We start from the raw sequence: 24,099 nt of genomic DNA on the forward strand, positions 1-24,099 counted from the left end.
TTTTAGTTATAAAAAGCATTCTAAAAAGACTTATAATCAGCATTTTCATATGATAAATATTAGCAATTATTTGTTCTATTAATAATTAATAAATTGAGTGATACCTGTGATGAGCACGAACACTGCTTGCTGGTCTCCTATAGCTTGACCTATGTTCGTTATCTCGGTGAAATCCACTGCTCACACCAGATCTTACACTTACACGAGATCTTGATACAGAATCTTGAAATAAAATTTATAAACTCGAATTATGATCAAGACAAGAATAGCTTATGAGACAATACATAAAAGAGTAGGCTTTTATTAACTTAAAAAATACTGCCATACTAAAAGAAGAAAAAGATCTATTTACAAGTAGTAGCAATCTTGATGCACGCTAACCAAATAAAACCCTCGCTTCGCAATGAGATTAACATCCTCAGATCGCTCGACGATGGTGCCACGTTGGCCACATTGAGTGGCGCTAATTCAATTTTATCACAGTACCTACTTAACTTATCTGTGCTTATACTCAATCAGTAACATCGAATGATATTAAACAAATTCAGCTTTTTCAACAAACAATTGAAACAAACATCATTAAAATGCATAACAGGATATTTTATCCAGCTTCCAATAAATTTTAGTTACTATGTCAAGTGAATACAATGTATTTTACATTCATAGTACTTTGGAGCAATCGATACCAACAGTTGTAACTTGTAACTTAGGTGTGAGTTTGAAATTGAGCACAAAACAAATACATGAAAAAGTAGTGTAAAATTTCCGTGTGCAAATATGGGTACCAAGCTCACTGGAAGCAAACTTATGTCGAGCAAAAACAACCCTTTCGTGTGAAAAAGTAAATATATAGCATATTTGCAAACAAAAGTTGAAACTTATTTCTTGATTCTAGCTTATTGAGTGGCTGTTCGTAACCCACTAACTCAATCGAACGATGACCAACTGCTAAGGCTTTGAAGCAAATTATTATTCTATAAATCTCAGTGATTAGAGTTGCATCTAGCATCTTGTTCAGAAATAAGGCAAGTCTATATATTGCTACAGTGAAACCAAGGTCACATTTTTCAGAAATGAACTTTTTTGATCTTCTGTTATCATTATAGACTAGGGGCCATGTTTTGGTATCGATTTCAAAACTGACCTGCTTTGGTTTCGATTTTAGGTAGTGCCTAATGCCCATTTTTAGGTTTGACTGTTAGATCTGAAAATTACAAAAATGTGACATAAGCTAAGCTGGTTATACTGTGGTGCTATCATGAATATCACAAGAAAACTGTTAACACATCAGTATGTTGAAGAAACTCACTTTTTGCAGGATTCATATCTGGTGGAGATGGTTCTTTATTTTCAATTCGAGCAGCTGAAAAAATGAATATTTGAAATTTATTGTGAAAATATATTTTTATATTGGAATAAATAAACCAACTCATTAAATACATTTTTAAAGCAATGCATCATTTGAAATGATACTAGAAAATTTATTCGGATTCTCAATATTCAGAATGGGACTACAAATATTATATATTTTGAATATTGTATTTTGCTTCCACTATTTTTTTTTTATGATTTATAATGAATGTTGGATTAATTTAAAAATCCGAAGATTTGAATCAATATTGGAAAATAGAAAGTGATAATAACAAAATGATTATTTCGTCGTTCTCAAGTGTAAGAAAAATCAATAAAATTGAACAATTGAATCCAGATATTTAAACATTCATTCATATTTATCATTATAAAAATAAAATTTCGTAAAACTTTCTTATAAAAAACATTAAGTTTTTACCATACATACTAAGTTGGTTCCCATATATCAAACTCATATGTATATTAAAAAAAAATTAATAAAAAATCAGGATAACACCGCACATATGAGTAGTAATTTCAAAATTGAGTGAAAATATATATACAATACAGAACTGGAAAATCCTAAAATTGACAAGCAATGTTATATTCTCAGGTAATACGATACAATATCACAAGTAAATAGACCAAAGAGCACCAGCCCATATAACTAGTTAATATTTAATGTAATGTAAGCAGGCTGTTCTTATAAATGGTATTTGAGTAGTGACACACTGCTATATATTGGTAACGTATTTTTAGGTACCGACGCAAGAAAAGAGAAAAGCTAGAGGCAGTTCCGCGTGATGGAACGAGTATTCACTCATGGATGAAACAGTTTGCCTCACAGTCGTATTTATAGTAAGTAATAAATGGTCAGTGCTAATCAATAGGTGGACTATCCCAGGCTCGCTGGAACAAGCTCGTGAGAATAAGGCAACGATGATGTCACTTAGTGATAAAATAATTAATTCATGAAGCATGGGGATGGGGATGGGTCATTTATATGATCGTTGGACCTCACTTATTTGAAAAATGTGATAAATAATTCCACTAATCCTAATGCTCTCTGTCATGCATTTATTTTCAAATTTGAATAATTTGAATGGATCGATTTTATAAAAAAAATTTACTTGTGAAATTTAATATAAATTATGGTTTCACCAAATATTTTGGTGATTTAAATTCATTTAATATAACAATAATTTCAAAGTTGGCCAAAATAAATTCCACAGCACCCCTGGATGAGACATGTAAAGTAGTAACAAACCCACACAAAGAGTAGATTTATGTATAGTTTGAATTCAAGTATAAATTGTAATTTTTATACCAAAATAACATTAAATTTGACATATACCAGAAGAAAATGAAGTCATCCGATGAAAAATTGACTTCAATCAAAAGACAGAATATTCAATCGAACACACACAATATTAACATGAACGAAAAATTGAACATCAGTAACTCAAAATCTTACCATTAGCTGCATGAGGATAATCAACACCTCCTACTGTACATCTTCTGAATACCATGCTATTCTCTGTAAGTGTTCCAGTTTTATCGGAAAATATATATTGAACCTGGCCGAGATCTTCTGTTATATTCAACGCTCGACATTCTAGATTTTTATCACTGTCTTCATCATACATCTCAACGTCCTGAAATTGAAAAGGATAAAAATGACTGCTTATGAGAAATAGTATAAAAAAATAAAAAAATTTGGTAACAAAAATATGAGAAATACTGCTATCGTGCTATGAAATACACTTTCAACAGATTGAAAATAGAAAAATATTCAAAACAGATGACAATAATAAAAATTTCTAAAAATTTCTCCAGCTAAAATTTAACTCACTGAAAAACCGAGAAAACATGTAAATTCATGCTGCACTTTTATTAATTTTTTCACAGCGCATTTATAGGTTAACACAGCGGTTCCCAGACATTTTGTCTGTGCGACGCCAAATTATCAGGGAATAAAACTCACGGTACACACGAAAAAATGCCTATGTAAATAAGTTCAACTCACTTTGGTAACAGCTGGGTTAACAAATAAAAAGAATATCATAGAAAAATGCCATGCAACTTACATTGTTGATAAAGAAGACTTGACCAACTTTGACAATTTCAATTGATACATACAAACTGATTGGAATTAATACCTGGAAAATTAAGAATATATTTTACGTCATAGCAAATAATGACAATCTTAAAATTCATCTAGAAACCCTATAAAAAATTTTGCGAATTCTAAATAAAACAAATACATAACTGCAGAAAAATTGAAGATGAATAAAATGCTTGACCGCCATTGAATCGCTGATTCAAACAAACCTGAAGCAAGATGACCATTGTCCAGAACATGTAAAATCCAGATAAAGCAGGACTCAGGTTTTCATCGTCTCCGGTCAATGGAATAAAAAGGACAGTTTGTTCTCTGCCAGATCCAGCCTGATAAGCAGCCCAAACACCGTTACCTATATAATGAAAAAATTATAAATTTGGAACAGGTACAAGAATTCAACTATTTCGAAACATTCTAGAACTGACATAAGGAAACTATGGCCAATGGGCCAAATCTGGTCCATCGGGTGAAACAATCTGGCCCGCCCGATGCTGCCAAAACCAAGATAAAACCAAATTTTGATGTTTCAGCTTGAAAATAGCTCAAGGAATTTGTTAAAACTGCAATTAAATTTAGTTTTGGCGTGAGGCTTATTGTTTTCTACTTTTGCTTTTGTAACACTGTCATTATTGTTCATGACATGTAACTTTTTACGTCAAACTTACATGGTCTGCCCGTTAAGGTGGGCAACATGTTTGGCCCACCCTGTGAATCTAGAATATGTATTTGAATCTTGGAAATGGATGTATCTTGAAAACAACATATATTGATAATAATAATATATATTTGATCAGATTTCGTTCAAATTTGTCTGAATGATATTATCACATGTCGGATTTCCACTTTATATCGGTATGAATTCTAAATAGTGGAAAACACCACAAAAAATAATGAAAAGCATACAATTGGGTCTGACTAACAGCATGTTTTTCATAATACATCCGCTAAATTTTTTTTTGGACATAATCGAGAATTTCACACAATATGTTAAATGATCATGCGTCGTCCTGATCTGCATTAAAAATTTATGGAATTTTAATGACGTTAAACTCGAAAATCCCCATTTTTAATGTGCTTACCGATGGCACCAGTGAGGCACATGATGATCAATAAGACAACACACCATATCACATCTGTATTCATCATTCTTTCTAACTTGCTTCTCTTATACCTGGCATAGAAATATAGAGTTACACCAAGGTTTGAAATATACCTCTACAGAGATTACTGTTTGTTCAAGTTATTATTACCAAGATGAGAAATCAGAAAATGCAACTTTTTGTTGCTGCTGAATTTTCTTTCAATAATCGGGAAATGAGAATAAAAAATTTAGGATTTGAAATTAATGTTTAGAAGTTGTTTGTTTCGTGTTTGGAATCACTGTTTTTTTCACAGTGACATCTTTATGTTGAAAAATTGAATTTGATATAAAATAGATTCATCCATATAATACAAAATTACAATTTATTGCAAAGGAAATTCTAGAATACAGAACTATATAAGTACAACAATCTCAACAACATGTGGAGATTTTGTCTCACATTAATTAGGTCCCGGCAATTTTAACTGCCAATGAAAATAGTGCCAATATGTGAAAAAATGCTTTTAAAATCTTGTAAAAAATCCCATTCCACTATTTTATAACTGCAACTACTATTCCATTCCTTATACCTGATAATAGAGATGAGAAAATTTTATCTGGTGGACAACTTGAAAATAAAAAATGCAAGGTCACCCTACCTTGGCCCATTATTATTCAGCATTGCCTTTGTTTCGTGACCTGCATAAACTACTATTCCTTCCACATAGTCAGTGTTTCTGATGACGCATCCTCTCAACAAAAGATTTTCTTTACTCACTGAATCTCGAGTGCCTGGTCGACTTATTCTGAAAATAATAGGATAGGATTTACATATTTATCCGAAGCCAATAAGGCGGCTCAATCATATGGTAAACCACAGCCTCTCGTCCTGTTACCAGTCAATGTCGGATATGGGATTCATTAGCTAGTTATTCTGTTTTCAAATGCATGAACTTGATGGTGGAAGAAGCCGTAATCGAACAGCGGTTACATGAAACCAGCCCTACGTCGACTCACACATAATTATCCGGATTCGAACCTGCGAACCAACGTAGAGTAATCAGGTGCTGTGGCAAGCGTAATCCTAATGCTTAGCACAATTCTCCATTCCGCTGAGCGGATAATATTTGTTAAAGAAAATAAACATGGCACAACATCATTTTGGGGAACTCTTAGATTCCAGAATCAATTCCTAATAAGCAAGGAATTATAATTATATATTTATATTTTTGCTTAATATAAGAGATAATACAAGATAAAACGCCATAGGAGTACAAGGGAATATTTAGGCGTTATCCACCTCAAATATTGACTTTATTAGTCATCTTTATTTGTATCATTGAGCATAAGACGATATTCTATATTACTGGAAATAGATAAAATATAGTTAAAGGTAAATAGGTTATCATATAAATGAGGTTAAAAGTTTTAAGGACAAAATATCTCTTTTGAATAAATATAATAAATTTTTATGACACTCTAACAAATATAATAAATATGGCAAAAAACATCTTGATCAAAAAGTATTTGATGTAGGTAAGTATGTTCATATAATTTTGTACGCCATATTATAAGCTTTTGAAATAGAAATTTAATAACCTTAAATACCAGTACTGGTATATATTTTGAGATTTTAGACTATTTAAATATTACTAGAAGTTAATTTTATTCCATCCATCAAATTTATTTCATGATAAACCAAATAAACTTCATTATTAGAATTATTGGGATAAAAATGTCAATTTTATGATGAACTATTGAAATCTTTAAAATACAAACTATCTTTTGAAATTCCGACAACAAATCAAAATAAATTTTTGAAAAAGTTTTAAAAAATTCAGATAAGTTCATGCCTTTTACCCTAATAATGGCAAAAAAAATGATTTGAAAAAACAAACCAGAAGCATCACATTATGAATTTTGACTGGGTGGTAAAAATACAGAGAGACATGCTAATGGATACAATGGTATTGCAAAGGAAAGTTTTGCTAGCCTAAGGCATAGATTTCTTACAGATCATAAAATATTTTAACACATATATCTTGCATGGTATTACCAGTTTTATTATTGGCATAGACAATTATGAATTAATAAAATGGCTGCTGCGAAAATATTCTGTTATATATTTCACACATGGGTGCCATTACCACATAATGATAGTGAAGTAAAGATCATGAATTGGTAGAAAAAAGTTTACTGTTTCAAAGCATTAATGCGGTCAAACGAAATTACTGGCAGATGGGAATGGGCCGTTGATAATATGCCTTTGTTTGTAAATATACAATATCAAAAGTTTGTACTAAGACCATATATTAAGAATTAACAAAATAATCAATCAATATTTTAGAAGTGAATTTAAAATTATGATTTCACAACATCATAAACCAATTCAAAACAAAAGAATATTATTTTACCCAATCATACCAATCGTCGCTTAATATTTGTCTAATTAGTTTAATCGATAAAAACAGATGTTTTTAATCAAACATATATACGGTAAGTTAAAATACTTACATGTTTCCAGTGAATCGATCAATTTGTGCATTAGGTTTTTCACATTGAATAATACTTGTGAAATTTTTGGCATCAAAGTGCTGAAAAATGCATAGTCATGTTTATAAATAATATATAAAGATAGGACATCAAAGATCAGAGTGTGACCAAGATGAACTGAATTACGTAAACAACAGCCTATGGAATCGTAATAATCACAAAAATTGCATTATTCAAATTGTAAACAAGAATTTTCAGGCAATGGAATGTTAAAGTGTTATGAACATTTTTATTCATTGTTACATATTAATAATATGAGTTTCTGACAGTCAAAATTTCCTTGAAAGTAATGTATTATTATTTATTTTTGTAATAAGCGTTAACTATATGTTATTTTATTTTGATTTCGTGTTATTGCTGGTAATCATTTCATAGATTGATTATAAGAATGAAAGAACAACTGCCAGCGATTTCCTAAAAGGATTCTGAAGACTAGAAATTAAAAATACTCGGCTATGCACTCAAATGTATTGAAACAACAAATGTGTATATTTTATGTGAATATTTAGAATGCTCAGCCATAGATAACGGCCAAGTATAGTCACAGAAAAGCCTGCTTGATTGACAGAAAAAATAGTCATGACTTTTTGCCAATTTTTTGCCAATCAATACAACAAACTTAATTACCGTATTTCAAATTTTGTCATCATCAAAAACATGTGGATCAGTTTCTATGTCAGAATATATTATTAAATATTCTTATTATTTACATCTCCAACGAATACCAAGCCAAACAAAAAATAAAAAACAAGGAATTTCTCAGTAGATAGAGATTATGGATTACCTGTCCAACTCCTTTACAAACCATTCTCTGTTTGAGGTTTGTTTCTCCATCAATATTTGAAGTTTCAATGTAACAAACATCGTGTTGATCAGATGAATGTAGAAGAAGAATATCAGCAGGAATGACTCGATTGCAGAATAATCGAACGATGTCTCCGACTTTCACATTCTTCCATTTTGTACTGTGATATTTTCCATCCGACCTAAATGGCAATACATAGAATATATTTGTGTTAGTGTGCAGTAAGACTCTTGAATCACTTAGAATAATTTTGATAATCTGAAATCTTAAATTGTTTTTTCGAATATATATTATATACAGTGTGAGCCACGAAAATGTTACCATTTTTTACATTCCGAATGTAAAAAATTGTAACATTTTTTTGGCTCACTCACTCTGTAAATTATTAATAAATCACAAAACATATTATTATACAATTTAGCTTGGCACTGTTGAAAGTATATTTGCATATATACTGCCAACCAATACCAAAATTGTCCATATCGAAACATCTTTACCCTTGCAAGGATAACTGTATCAACATTTTATTTTGCTTGGGTACGCACTGAATAATTTAACACACAATAAAAGAAATAAGATTTTCTAACATGTCAACCGAACATTTCTATTAGAATTGAAAATATTAGATAATTACCGGTATATGTTATTTTTTCTTGGAAGACTAAAATTCCCCATTACAATATAAAAAATATATATGAATTTTGCCACAGATTTAAACAATGGTAAACTGATACTATACATTTAAGTCAGGATAAAATCTTAATTACATTGGTACAACAAAGAAAATAGTTAACTACTCTCAACAATTACGCAACCACTAACTATGAGGGTTGATTTGGTCTTATTTCTACTTAATATTAGGCATTGGTTTAATTAAAAATAATTCTGAAATATATTCAGCACTATTTTTCACTATCTATTTTTTTCAAAAAAAAGTTTGTTTTTGTTAAAAAATAATAGAGTTAAGATATTTGTAATTTGATAATCAGCATTTAACATTTTCTTAATTGCTTTTATGTTGTTCTTTTTGCTGTTCAAAACGACAAGTTTACACAGGTAGATAATACAAAATACTCATTAATTATGGAAAGAGTTAAAAATATGAAGCGTTTTTATAAATGTAAAAAGTTGAGATGTATTCAGATATTCAATTCAATTTGCATACCTCTAAAAATCTGACAGCAAATATATTTTAAAACGAGAAAGTTATTGAATTTGTTGTTTCAATGTTTATGACCTCAGTTAAAATACTGTGGTCTATTTTGTATGACGACTTATAAATAGCAAGCATTAATTTATACGCGGCAAGGCCCCAAATCTATCATAAGTTTCACGCTTTGTAGCTGTCGATTGCTTTTCATGCTCGCTCACGTGTGAAAGAGAAGGGTGAGTCAGCATTCACAAAACAGTCTTAACTTAATTAAGAACACTCCTGTTACTTACAATCGGAAATGTTTCTAAATATCATTAATTCTGGCTTATCAGAGATTTACCATAAAGTACACTATTGTACACAATAGGTTTCACTTAAACTCAATGTGCGATAAAACGTCAGTCAATTTTAGAACTGTTTAGAAAAGTATTTTTGGAATAGATTCTTCTGCATAATCCGCATTTTTAGAAGTCTAAAATTTCCTTAATCTTTTTTATATCTCATGATACCATCTGGGCATTCCTCATTCGTGTGTTTATTTTGACTAAGTTTTATCATTTGATTTTTGGCTTACAAGAATTTATTTGAATCTTGTTTACCTAGTTAGAGCTGAAAGTTTTTCGTTAAGTTTGGCTACATCTGACACAAACAAAGTATGCTTTCAAAAAAACATGCTGGGTTTCGTTAATAATAAAACCGCAATTATTATTCTCTAAATGTAAATCTCGAACAGATAGGCACACCCAATTATAAATTGTGCTAATCCTAAGTCTATAAACAAATTGATCACCACAATAATAGCTTTATGTTATCATTTCAAAATCAGATTATTAATAATTCATGAGAGTATTACTAATAATCTACTATTTTAAATACATTTTGAAATAATCATTTGAACATAAAATATTAAATATCTTCCTACTCAGGTTATGTTGAATTTTTTTTTTTTCAAAATATATGTGTATATATTTTGGGATGAATAATGCTTTGATAGTTTCCCTATTTTCTAAAATTTTCAGATTCTAACTTAAGATGATTATGATCATACCAAAAAAATTTATAATACAGAATATAGAAAATTTTAAAACAATTTGAAATTTTGATATGTATCAGAATCATTGATTATGGCATATTATTATTAAGTTTCTGAAACCCGTTTGAGGTATTTTATTAGGTACTCCGGAAGTATGTGTACCAGATTAAGGTTAGACCATAATTTTTTCAGATTTTCTATATTTTAGTTCCATTACGAGTTCTGGGACTGTCTCTATTAGCCAAGTAAGTACCCCCCATGGCCCTAGGCTTCCGTCCCTTTGCACAACTTGATGTAAAGTAGGCGAACAAAATTAGTTATCCCCATATTGATACACACACTTCACATAAGAGGTGGCAACAATTTTCAAAAAAAAATTTTCCGATTGGCTGTGATGGAATACAACAATAGCATTATGTCTTATTCTATTGTTGTGAGAAGGCATTGGTGCCGATGCTAGAATAACACTGATATAACGAGAACAATTGTCACCAACATTCTATGCCTTTGTTATATGGAGCAGGAATCAATTCTCCCTATGTGACACCCTTTCACATATTTTAAAAGTATTATTCCTTCTCATAAAGAAACAGTGTCACTCAATACAGGATATATTTTGAGTAAGATAAAGCGAGTGAAAGAAGTGTTATATGATACAAACTATCCCTTCCTCTCGCTGAATATCAAGACATGTTTGAAATGTTAACGTTAATCAATTAAATATACCTATTCTGGATATTCGTTATATGAAGTATCAATACATTGTCACTGTCGATCTTGGCACATCATCAATAACATCTATCTTTTTGATAAATGAATTGATTGATATTTAATCATACAACCTTGCCTAAAAATTGCTAAAGATATACATGAATAGGTCTTAAAAAATTAACCAGTTTGAATTTCGCATGTAATTCCACCATTTAGTACAAAAATCAGAATAGCCTATAGAATGTAATTCTGAATTTTGTCAGAACTATGAGTGTTATGAAATATTTTCTCACTAGTAAACGGAAGTCTGTTTGCTCATATCTCGATATTGGTATTCCAATAAGTTTGTGGCAAATAACTTCCCCTTACATCATAAAACTACTGTTTCAATTTCACTTGAATACAAATGGCAAATATGTATACTATTTACACCAAGAATGAACACTAATTAAATCCATATCACTGCTTGAAAACGCAGCACACAGTACACAATCAAAAAAATTAGTTAAAACGCAGTATTTAGGTAAATTTATATTGTATGTTGAATTTATGGCTCATGTATCAGCCCTCATCCAGCTTATACATGCCAAAAAATCTACATGACACACTTTATTTTGAAATAACTACAGTCTACAGTAGTCAGTAAGATTTTATCAGGGCAAAGGTCAAACAAAAGTTTAGCTCACATAGCAATTTTGATTAACAGGAAAATGTATCAAGTATAAACAACATATGTGACCCAAAAACACAACTTCAAGAATCCAAGAGAAAATCAATGCACAATTACTTGCATATGTGAAGTAATCATACGAGGAGTTTTATATTCAGAACTAATTTACAGCTAATTAAAAGCAGAATTTGGACTTTGTTTTCATATCCTGTTGGTTTTCATCTCTCGACCACATGCAGTCTAAACCTTACGTGACATGAAATATGCTAATTCCCTTAAAATAAAAAATTCGATTTACCTTTTATATACTTCTGTCTTACTATTGTTGACTAATCCATCAGATTTATATCTGCCATAATCTTCGACGACATCTTTTAAGGCTTGAACAAGCAATATAACAATAACAGGAATCATGGATAAGATAGGTTGAATGGCACTGATAGCAGGAACAAAATTCAGCAAAATAATGAAAACAAAATAACAGTTGGCAAATCGATGAAATTGTTCAAAGAGATTCTTTGGCAAAAATGAGAGTACAGTATATTTTGTTGTTCGGATTTGATTATTCAAGTAGTATTTTTGCATGACAAGCTTCTGTTTATCTCCTTCATCTAGTCCTTCTCCATCGAGCATGTGACTTGGTATAATGTAACGATGTTTTCCCTCTTTCGGCTTTTGTCTGAAATTGATGAAAATATTGATATCTGCAACTGCAGCCAATACATTTAGTTTTGTTTACAGTATATGCATATTGGACAACATTTGATTATAAGATTATGCATTGATAAGAGGAATAATTCATAATTATGAATGGACTTTAAAATACCAGAAGAGTCAAGAATATGTAGGTTTGCTCCCGAGATATACACAGCAATCGGATTCATACCCTTATTATTGCAATCAAAACAAACAAAATAGCGAGGCTCAAATATATAGACAAAAAAGTAGGTATGCAATCTGCTACAGTAGTGTACAGGTACCGTACCACAGCTGACCAGTGCAATTTTTATATTTTATGACATCATCCCACACAAAGAACGAACCCCATGGAGACCACAGAAATTTTTGAAATGAATAAAAGTAATAGCTTTCCAGAGAAAAATACAATTTTAACTATTGAATATTTCACAGCAACTAGTCTAGTAGTTAATTAATGAGAAAAGCACAAGATTGATGTATTTTGAATGATCTTAAATATTTTAGTTACGTCAACTTACTTCACTCTGGTCATTAGTCGATCCCATATTCCATTATCTTCTCGTACTCTGGTGGTTTCTTCAACAATATCCATGTTGTCAGACATGTATTGGGTGTTATTATCATTGGCATTTTCAATGTTCTGCATTTTTTGTATCTACTGTACGAGACTGACTTGAGATTACAAAAGCTGACAGGATACTTGGATATATAGCTCTTATTTGTTGGCGTCAAACAACAGTATTACATCCTTTTCCATCCTGATAGCAGCATTATTTCAACAAACAAAATCAAGATAAATATAATATTCAAAATATTCAAAGGTAAATATGAATCTGAGAGATTGCAAAAACAATATTAATCATAAAAAAAGAGAAAACCCAAGTAGACCTATGATTTTTATTCAAAGAATTCTTTAGTTTAATTCAAAATGAATTTTGAGTGTGAAATTGTTTCTCCTCCGATGAGAATGATTTGAAACAATTTTGAAAAAAAAATTTAAATTTTTTAGCTGTAAAACCAATGTTTATGATGAATTTAGTAATGTAAAATTTCTTTGCTCCTCTGCCCTGCTTTTATCAGAATATCCAAAATGAAATGAAATTTAAAATTTTTTAGAATATGTAATAACGGTTTGAATGCGGAGTTATCAGAAGTATAAAATGTAACTAGACATTCTATTTATAATATAAACCCGGTTACTGCTGATAACTATTCTCTCTAGTTCTTGTACTGATGTCTTGTTTACATTGTAATGTAGCCTCGTTATTTATTAACTGATGTCATTGATGATATCCATATTCTAGAGACTCTAAGTCCCATCTGCTTTGGTACAATTAGGCTTACTCCAAGCTAGATTATCACTGATGTGTATAATATTATAATTAGAACCTTTAACTGAATGTAAAGTCAGACTGATTCCACCAAAGATATGAAATTGGAGTAAAATGCTAAATGACGTAACATGACCCACTTTTTTGCAAACCATATAATATTAAATCTATGGTGTACCAAATGCTTCAAAGGGTGTACCACATTGATAGGGTGTACTGGGGTGTATCGAGAGTAGTATGGTATAGTCCAATACACGTTACTCTATGTTTTGAATGTATTTGAAGAAAATTGGCAGCTTGACACAAATAAAGCACAACGTATGTCAGTATGTGTTCAAACTTATCCGCAACCTATGTCCGGCGTTTCCCAAGTTCTTGGTACCTGCTTGTCACAATGCCAAGACATAGATTCATCATTATAGACTAAAAATAGTTTAAACAGAGTAACTTGAGAAAATGCCATTCAGCCTTGAACTTTCCTAGCATTATACTGTTATTTGTGTGGGATGGGCAATTCTGCGGTAATTGTGGAAATAGGTCTTTTGAATTTCGTGACTTAAAATCAGATATAGTAAACAGCCAGAGTTCAAAACATAAAAACTATTAGAAGTTTTTGAGTATTACAACACGACTTTCCAAACTGGGTTTCTGCCCCCATAAAACTGATAAAAAGAAAATTAAATGAAGGATGCTAACTCACTATTGATAGGGGCATTCGAAACAAGGTTATTACTTTATTCTAATCATTGTGTTTTTCGTCGATTAGAAATGTATAAGAGCTGGGGTGTACCAGATCTTGAGTGAAGAATAAAAGGGTGTACCATTTCGGAAAAAAGTTGAAAAGCACTGTCATAATAGATCATATTATGACACAGGGCTTATGTGACTATTTATTCTTTATTTTAACAATTTGGCTGCATATCTACAGTATCTAAGTAAATAAAGACAATTAAAGACTCTGGTACATACAGACATATCTTTCAAAAATGGTGAAGGTGTGATCCTGAGTCGACCAGTGTGAGAGTGTTTTATAATTTTGTTGGTTTGAACATATCCCAGAATCCAGATATCAGCTCTTTCATTCTACTGGTTATGGCAGTACAGCAGTATGGTTACGGTATAACAGTTTGAAATAATATAGAATACGGTATGATAGGTGAATTCTGTAAGTTACGGTAACTAATTGATAGGTTGATACTATATACAGATAAGAGCTATAACTATATTTATATTTCTGGCTTTATATGTTTTCTCCATCTTTCAGTCTTTCAATGATAGACTGAAGCTGGCAAGACGACCAAGTTCAAAAGTTAGACTCACTCATTCCTGCATTCACTGCAGATAACCAGTACCGATACCGGTACGGTACCGGTATGTACCCGTACCCTAAATCGTGACATTTGTATACAGATAGACTACCGGTATATCAGAATACTAGAAAACATAACATACATGGTTCCCGTACCAGTATCCTCATGACAGCATGACCATGGTTTTCAGATTTCAAAGTTTACCGATGACAGGCTGAACTGATGCCGCATCTCACATTTTCTGGAATTTAGTGTACCGTACCGTACCAGTCCCGTTAACAACAAGCTATTCAGTAACGATACTGTACCATATCTGCAAGACCGTACCCGAACACTCATAATAATGCTGTATGGCAGAGTCACACATCGTAGGCTACGCGACTGAGTTAGCGGAAGACGATGTCTCTTCGTAGCCCTGGGCTGTACGGTGACAGGTAACGTTACTCTTTGCGTAAGGTTCGTAGGTGAAATCGTCTGTTGTTTGTTTTTTTATTCGTCGCCTCGGTCACGTAACGGGGGATTTCCCGATCAGACAAAGCGAGAATCGGCGAAGAACGTTATCTACACTCTAGCGACATCCAACGTACAAATTTACGATTGTATAAAATCCTCGGTGATTGCCACTTTGCACGGATAAATTAATAATAAAAAAACGGGAATAACATTCACTTTTTTTACAACAAACAGAATATTAAAGCATTTGAAAAAATGGAAAAAAACAGGACGAAAAATTTGTTCACATCTACCACTAACAATCACAATGGCCTTACAATTCAATTCAATTCTAATCATACTTTCCACAAAATTCTTCTTACTTCTGTAAGAATTTCTTATTGACTACGTTCGTATCATTTTACGATTTTGTTTCTATTTTCTATGTAGGCTACTCAGAATTTTTCATTCACTTTCAAACAGATCTGTGAACTTTTTATTATTCAATACACATGGCCAACAATTATTCAGTCACTTGAATTGAATGCAAGGCTCGCATGTGTTTTTTAACTTATCAAGCGGCTTATCAAAAATATCAATCGAGTATTCGTGATTTGTTACACTGTTTAAAATATTATGACAAAATTAAGCATTTATACTCAAAAATAAAAGTAAAAAATCATAAATCAGTAGAAGATATAGATACTACAGTTCTTACCTGTTGTATACGATGCATTTCATGTTGTTCACTCTCTTATCGTTTTTATATTTTTGCACGTCCTCCACTATATCCTTCACTGCTGTAAATGTGAGCACAACTGCCAATGGAATGATGGCCAAATACTTATCAAAGGCATTGATCATCGGCGTAAAATTTAAAATGACTATGAAGAGGAAGTAAAAATTTGCGTATCTGTGGAATTGTTCAAATAAGTTTTTGGGTAAGAACGACAGTATCGTGTATTTTGTTGTTTTGACCTTGTTAGGCAGAAAACGTTTTTTCTGCTTTTTCCACGATGCAAACGCTCGTGGGTACAGCGTTGATAGATTGTGTTCGTGTTCATTCCCGGAATCAAGTTCGGGTATTGAAAATATAAGTCTCTTGCCTAACTTTTTTTCCCGCGTTCCTGAGTTTTCTGGTGCCGAATGGGAGGATTCCGTTTCGTTCGCAGGATTACTGAGATTGGATCTTGGATCGCTACCGTTTTCCTCATCATGGTCGAATTCATCTTTCTCATCGTCACTATCCAATCCACTCCAGCCGAAATATCGGAGTATCGATGCCATTTTACAAAAGTTGTCGTGACATTTATCTCAGAAACGAATTTTAAGTGGAATGAACTAAAAGACTACGACTTATTTATAAATCTATACTGATAGGAATATTTGAAAAATTTAGAAATGTTCATGCTACCAGCCTGCATCAATAGTTGTGACTAGTAAATCACAAGTAAATCTTAAATAAATACTATATATATAACTTCTGTAATCAATTTTATAGAAGTACAGTTGTCTATACCAGCGGTTCCTACTATTTTTCGTGGAATTCCTTTCTTCGCCTATTTTGGAACTCTTTATTCCTCCCTCACTATGCGAAAATAACTCCGTCTTCGTTATTCGTACAAGCTTCATTGGATCCTTAGCTCTACTGTTATGCGCAAGTCGAACCCCCGCTTTTGTACAGTTTAAGTAGTTTATAATGTGTACATAAAAGAAGTATTACACTCGTGGTAAAGACTAAAGAATAGTAGTAATACTATAGCAAATATGAAGCGAATTTCCACCCCGTGAACGACAAAGGCACTCACAAGTGAGGAATTATTTCCCGATTGCTTAACATAGCCTCTAGCATTATAAATACCTGAATAGTTGCAAAGTAATATTACCATAGGTAAATATAGTATAGGCCACCATATAGGTTACAATTGCTTCCTCCGCTGAAGTATCTGGAAAGTCAAGTGTGCGGTATCAGGCGCGACTGTGGTTGCTATTTTAGATAAGGCGCTCGATAAAAGCAAATTGAACGAACAAGCATACGCGCGCGGCATTGGCCAATAATAAAAGAGCTTCCGTAACCATAGGCCTAGTCAGAGAGGCCTGGGGGGGGGCCATGCCAAAATTAAAATTTCAAGATTTTTTTTAATGAAATTTGGAGTCATTCAAGTGAGACATAAATTATCACCATTTTGCTGTATGCTTAGACGATTTACTGAAAATCCGACGTTTTCTGGCCTACTCTTACTGTCAATTATCCCTTTTCCAAATGAACCAACCTAGTTAGATGAAAACGCTTATATAGGTTGGATAACTTTTACAGCAAAGTATGTCTGTAGGTAGAGAGACTCCTTAGGGTATTGTCAGATATCAGTGATTGCCTTTATCTAGTCTTGTTCGGAGGAAAAGGCACGTCGTATTACGTCATTATACATAAAAAAAATTCCTCCCTGCCAAAAGAAATTGGGCTGGCCACAATCTTAATCCTAACCGTAAACATATGTTCATTATTTTGCTTAGAATGCTGCAGTGCCGAATTATTATTCATATTGCCAAAAAATACAGTAGGCCTAGGAATTCAAAATGATTAATATCAATCTCACTAATATAGATGGAACATTACGTTAATAAAACTGATAAAAATATTAAAATTTGAATCATGAAAAAGTACAAAGTTAGAAATTATCAATGCCATGGAAAGTACTAAAAATAATGCAATCTACTAAAACTGAAATTTCTATACTCGTCATTTCCTTCCTGTTTCGGGGAGATTTTTTATGGTTATGGCAAACTCATATTTTAACACTAGACTTTATGTCTGTAACATTGACAAGTACGGGTGCCGTTAATAAAGTTAGCAACGATCAAATCGCGATTGAATGGGAACAAAAAACAGGCCTAGACATCGCCCAATACTATATATGGTACTTTTACCAAAGAGGCTGACGAAAATAATTTGATTCAGCATGAACATGATATTTATCGTGAAAAGTGAACAATGATAAAACTGTCCTTCAAGGTTCAAAATCAGTTTCTGTAAACGCAACCTTTGTCAAAAAACTTTTTAGCAAACCTCCTTCCTCGTGAGTAGAAAGGCATTACGTCGCATTTTCTGATAACATGACATGACGCTTTATTACAGATTTAAGCTCCTGAAGTTGTTTCAACATTCAACTAAACTAAATCTCAAAAGTACTTCAGTTTACCTAGAACCAATTTATGAAACCAGACCAAAAATCTATATGTCATAATGCATTTAACGAACTTGATGTATATTATGACATCACAATTAATTCCCGTTGAGTGAAATACAAAATATGACATCCTATTTCGACGTCACAACTTCAAAATAAGCCCACTTTCCCATGAACCAAAACCTGCGTACGCTACTACTACTGCTGCATTAATGCACGATGGTCGATCTTTATGAGAAAAAACAACTGAAATGCTTTGAAAGCGGAGATACCATTGCTTCATGGAAAAGCATGCCAATGTCAAACGAGCTGCGTTTAGAATATTGTCAATGTTTGGATCAACATACGTCTGCGAATCTGTGTTCTATCCTAAAACACGTGGAATCAAAGCATTTATCTGTTCTGACTGACACCCATGTGGAAAAATTGATTCGATTGGCCACGACGACACATGTTCAATCCAAAGAATGCCAGAAGTCCCACTAAGTAGCATGCAAAACAATAAATGGCTTGTAAATTTCTGTCATAATAATGTTGGTTAGGGACATTTAGAATAAAATTGCATTCCAGCAGAGCTGAATAAAGGTATATCTGATGTTCATTCGTGATCTTGTTTATAATGTGGCTCTTTGCGGTAATAAAGTACGAAATTGCGGCTCTTGGTGTCTGATTGATTGGCCACCCCTGCCCTAAGTCAACAAATCCTCAAGTATTTTTGTTCAGTATATATTAGTAAATTCGTCTAGCGTCGATACCAGTAGGATTTCTGTTGTTTTTAAATATATCACCGCAAATGTGAATAATTTATGAACGCTTTGAAAAAAGAATCTGCCTCTCGTTGCTAGCCGTTGAGATTCTATTAACCAGCTGACGTTAGTCGTTAGTCTGTGTCAATTTGTGAATATATATTCCTTTCAGTATTTTTCGAAACAACTTAGCACAGCTCTAAGTCAGACTAAGAAGTACGCTCTACTGTCTGACGGCATTTTATTGATCAATTTTTACGGCTACTTTCTATTATTGGTCTGAGAAACATAAAGCTCACTGTTTATACTAAATCTCTTAGAAAGTTAGAAATGTCTTGAACTTTGTCATAACTAACCACAATAAGTGACTCGTGACACTGGAATAATTGTTTTACTTTGTGATGGATATAACATCTGATATCTTGATATGCTATGCTATAGATACAATAATACCTCAACTATTCAGCGCATATTTGAAACAGCTAATTAAAGCATAGAACGAACACACGCTGTACGTGTGGTAAAAGGACGTTTCTCCCGAAGCCTAGGTTGGAAAGTACATTTAAAGAAACTGGTGTATCGATAATAAAATGTCCGCTTATATCAGCCACAATCATGATATGCAACATGCAATTAACAAATCATACATTAAAAATCGTGGTTTGTTGCCAGAACCTTGTCCTGTATTTCGATTGAAACACTGTCTTTATTAAAAACATAAGAAAGCGTATTTTATTTTCCACTTTTCGATTGCATTTTAAGTTCATAAAAATTGTTCAAATCTATGACATTCAAGGCTGCAATAAAGTTGCATGAATGATATATATTATAAAAAAAAAGTGTTATGAAACTCAAGCAATCAGAATTATAAAACGCGTCTAACTGTTCTCACAGACCTTTGATAAAAGTAAGCATTTTCTATAAGTCACTTATACACGAGTAGAAGCTCGCGGAGGGTGATGCCTGTGGTAACTAGCCTCTGGTAACTGAACAGTGCTGAAACAGCTTCACATTCTGAACTATTCCGCGGCATCGTAAAAGATATACATTGTAGCAGAGAGCAAGAGTATGCTTTGTGTGCGAAGTCAACAAAGTCGGGTCATTTGGCCCCAGGACATTGTTTAAGCACACCACAAAATATTCAAATATATAAATAAATATTGTCAGCAGTTTACCTATTAAACCCGTTTTGTTTAAAAAACATAATAACTGATTAATGTATAGAAATGAAAAAAATATTTGTCAAAAATACAATTATGGTTTGGGTGGTTTATGGGTTACATACATAATAATCCTCTTTTTTAATTCACTAGACATATGTCGCAATTCGAATTTTTTTACATTGATTAGTTAGATTATTGTGCTCACAATACAATAATAATTCCAAAAATACAACTCGCAACCGTCTTTATTATATATACTTGACAGAAAACATTACTATCGTGTCACTATTGATATTTACACAACCATTTTGTACAAATAGTACAATTAGCAAACAAGATCAGCTAAGATCTGATTTTTTTAAATGCCATGGTATTTATATGTAAATAATATTGCTGGAAGATAATTTCATTTAAATTAAACAAAGACTTAGAATTGGAAGTTTTGTTATCATTGACAGTGTTTAGGACATATATATATATATATATATACTGTATATTAGTTTTAAGACAAAATATTCTTCGTTCCATTCTGCGTTTGGCCGTTATTTTAGGTATCCTGATGGGTATTTGGTAATTTGTTTTCACCGTGAAATGACCAGATCCTTGGTTAATGAGACCACCCTTAAAAATCTTAATGTAATGTTCATTTTTACAAAATGTCCTGGCAGTAAAATTTCATGAAAAGTGGGGGACACGACGCAAATTGAAATTATAAAAAATGAGCTGTTTCGTCATAATTTACATTCCACAATGAACTGGATTAAAGTTGAATTTAAGCGAAATGGTAAATTGAATAAAACTACTTATACTTCTAATGCCATGGCAATCTATGTATAGCTCTGTCGAGCAATCATCATGAAACCTGGACAACTTGTAGGCATGAACTGGTCATCAGAGATAAGTAAGATAAGGGCAAAACATTAACCGTAAAAAGTCCCACAACGATCTTGGAGCATAAAAAGTATGCGAATGCGAACTAATAAAGCCACGCTTGTGTAAAACATGAATGAAATATTTCTAACAGACGTAAGCAATTTTCCCAGTTAAGCATGTGGTTAACGAATAGGTATAGGCAGCACCTGGTTACTCTGGCACCACTCGTCACACGCTTTATCGCCAATTGCTGGCTAATATTTAACCAATTCCTTGAATTATAGAGTATGGCATTATTTTCTCATTCTGAAATGGATGGAAAACACCTGTTAATGATAAAACCACGTTCGAGCAGCATGGCGACGGATAACAAACATGTTGCTGGTTTTGGTACAAATTGAGAAACAAATATTATCACTAATATTTATATTAACAATATAAATATTGTTCTACTTGTTCGGTATACATGTCGGCGTTTTTTAATATTGGACTGTAGTAAACGTCAGCATTTAAAGCTGCGATATTTGAAAGAAAAAAATGCAAATAATAACTACGAATAAAATCGCCCGTCCATAAATTCTGAAATTGCCGATATCATCAAGTTAACGTTCTTTGATTTTCGAAAATCCAAAACATATGAGCGATTGCTCATTTATATCTGGGTATTTAGCTGATATTAGATAATGAAATAAAAATTGTTCAACGGTCACCAGTCCTTTCACTTCTAGTCTATTTTTGATATTGGAGTTGCTGAGTGACCACATTATTCACTGATGCTCTTAAAATACCAAAATCGGGTTGCTTTTTGATTTTAATGATCTCAATTTTAATTAAAAAAATTGCTTTTAATTGATGCCACTTGATCGCACCTCCGCGCAATGTGTATACACATTCCAAGTATCCATTTGTCTGTTATAGTTTCCAATCATCTGATAAACCAGCCTCGCGTAAACAAGATATACTTTATTTTAAGACAATAAGTCGCTTTATTTTTCTATCCGTTTTTTGGTGAGGGAAGCGCCTGGCAGATATTTATAGTGCACTTTTCATGACCCAGCAATACTACTTCAACTTGTCAAGCCATCAGCGCGTCAGTTTTTTTCCTATTAGTGCAAATACGGTGATAACAAATACAGGATTTACAAATATTGCGATTATATGATATATATACCCATCACCATAATCTGGAAGACTATGACTTACGATAAAAAGCAATTGAAGTCATCTGAAGACAATGCATTTAAAGGAACTTTAATAAGAAAACAAGGTCGACTTTGAAGTTACATTGAGTCAACATGTGTTGCTTTTCAAATACAGGTAACATCTTTATGGTATTCTTACAGCTGTGGCGTCGTCGTCGATTGTTCGCTAATATTTAACCATTTATGTGGGCAATAAAACACTTCAAATTCTTACCACATTTCTGTGGCTAATTGAAAACACAACAAGTCATACATATAAGCACATTCGTGGATGGTACTATTATCTGGTACTATTTCATTCGAAACCTCTAATTATAATATATTTGCAGTAAAACGTATCGTTTATCGCGTCTCCTTTCACACTTAAATGCATTTTTATCTATTTTTTATAATTCTGTATGTACAATGTATACTTTCGGCACGTGTAAAAATTAATACTGACTAACGACAATGAATTTTTAAATGTCTTATAGCGCATATTTCTAATTAAAATAAATACAAACCTTGCGATATTAATTAAAATGTGAATTAAACGCCGACAAACATACATAATGGCAAAAATATTTTTTTCTCATTCGTTGCACTGGATTTTATTCGTATTTTATGAGAAATAGTAAATTTAACCGAGTAGCAAAATACTACTTCACGAAAAAAATGCGCTTTTTTAATATTAGTTATTATTACACCTAATCAAAAAAACACTGGATCTATGAATCCGTCGAGGTTTTAATGATTTTAGAGAACTATTTTATATATATATTGAAAGAAGACATCTAGTATGATAGAAACGCAAAGATAAAAACTCATATATAATATATCGATGCGTCGACACAGCACACACTGCCCCAACTAAATTTTTATTTTTCAATTGTCATTCGTTCAAATAAATCTCTTTCGTTCCATCATTCAGCTGGACTACGACACGTTCATATTTTCATATTCATCACATTTTTTCCATTTCGCAAACATTGTAAATGAAACAAAAATCATCGATCTTTTCGTATTCCTGAATTATAGATAAATCGGAAAATTCAAAGAAATGCGAATCATTAGTAAGAATACCACTTATGATATAGATAAGCCAAACGATTATATCACGTTGATCTTTTACAGAGGAGCTCTGACTGCAAATTGGTCGATTGCTGGCCGTCAGACTGGACAATTGGGGGCAAATCGGGATGTTACAAAAAAATTAATATTACTTGAAATTTTATTCCAGTTTCATGTTTTGGTTTGACCTAGTTTACTTAACTTTTTCGGTGTTTGCAATTTCTCGTTTGAAATAAAATATTATGACATTCGTTAATCCATTGTATTGTTTATGCTATGGGGCTTACGTTTATTGACGCTTCTTTCACCATAGGCCAGAGTCCAAACAATATCAAGGCGTTTGCGATTGATTGCGCCCCTGCTATGATTGACCGTTACCGTACCGTTCCACGAAAACATTTTTAAGAATATCAGCGGTCACTGCTTATTTTTAGACGATAGTCAGGGAGGCAGTAAATAAAATAATGGCCAGTGCGCTTAACACTGGCTTACGGTATATATTAATTATGCAATGAGAATTATGAAACCTACACTCTACGTCAGGCCTGCCCAACCTTTTTCGTCTCGCAGGCCCCTTCAAGTGACGAAATTCGTTGCGGGCCGCAAACGTTTGTACCAAACATTTTA

General features: G+C 32.4%; 1 protein-coding gene across 3 annotated transcripts in view; it reads right to left on the minus strand.

Moving 5' to 3' along the window:
* Window positions 1–16,634, minus strand: part of LOC120341623 (phospholipid-transporting ATPase VD-like) — a 32,669-nt gene extending 16,035 nt beyond the window's left edge. Inside the window, exons 1-11 of one of the 3 annotated variants that reach the window (XM_078120295.1) lie at window positions 12,696–13,026; window positions 11,777–12,157; window positions 7,891–8,092; window positions 7,068–7,147; window positions 5,213–5,359; window positions 4,552–4,643; window positions 3,682–3,824; window positions 3,438–3,509; window positions 2,825–3,005; window positions 1,310–1,363; window positions 105–222 (exon numbers count right to left, since the gene is read on the minus strand). In XM_078120295.1, coding sequence (XP_077976421.1) covers window positions 105–222; window positions 1,310–1,363; window positions 2,825–3,005; window positions 3,438–3,509; window positions 3,682–3,824; window positions 4,552–4,643; window positions 5,213–5,359; window positions 7,068–7,147; window positions 7,891–8,092; window positions 11,777–12,157; window positions 12,696–12,823 — 1,598 coding nt within the window. In that variant the 5' untranslated portion in view covers window positions 12,824–13,026. Of the gene's footprint in view, window positions 1–104; window positions 223–1,309; window positions 1,364–2,824; window positions 3,006–3,437; window positions 3,510–3,681; window positions 3,825–4,551; window positions 4,644–5,212; window positions 5,360–7,067; window positions 7,148–7,890; window positions 8,093–11,776; window positions 12,158–12,695; window positions 13,027–15,968 lie in introns of those variants that run through there. The other 2 variants (XM_078120294.1, XM_078120296.1) reach the window with 2 other exon arrangements.
* Window positions 16,635–24,099: the final 7,465 nt, after the last annotated feature.

This window comes from Styela clava, chromosome 14 (genome assembly GCF_964204865.1).
Source record: "Styela clava chromosome 14, kaStyClav1.hap1.2, whole genome shotgun sequence".
Taxonomy (NCBI): Eukaryota; Metazoa; Chordata; class Ascidiacea; order Stolidobranchia; family Styelidae; genus Styela; species Styela clava.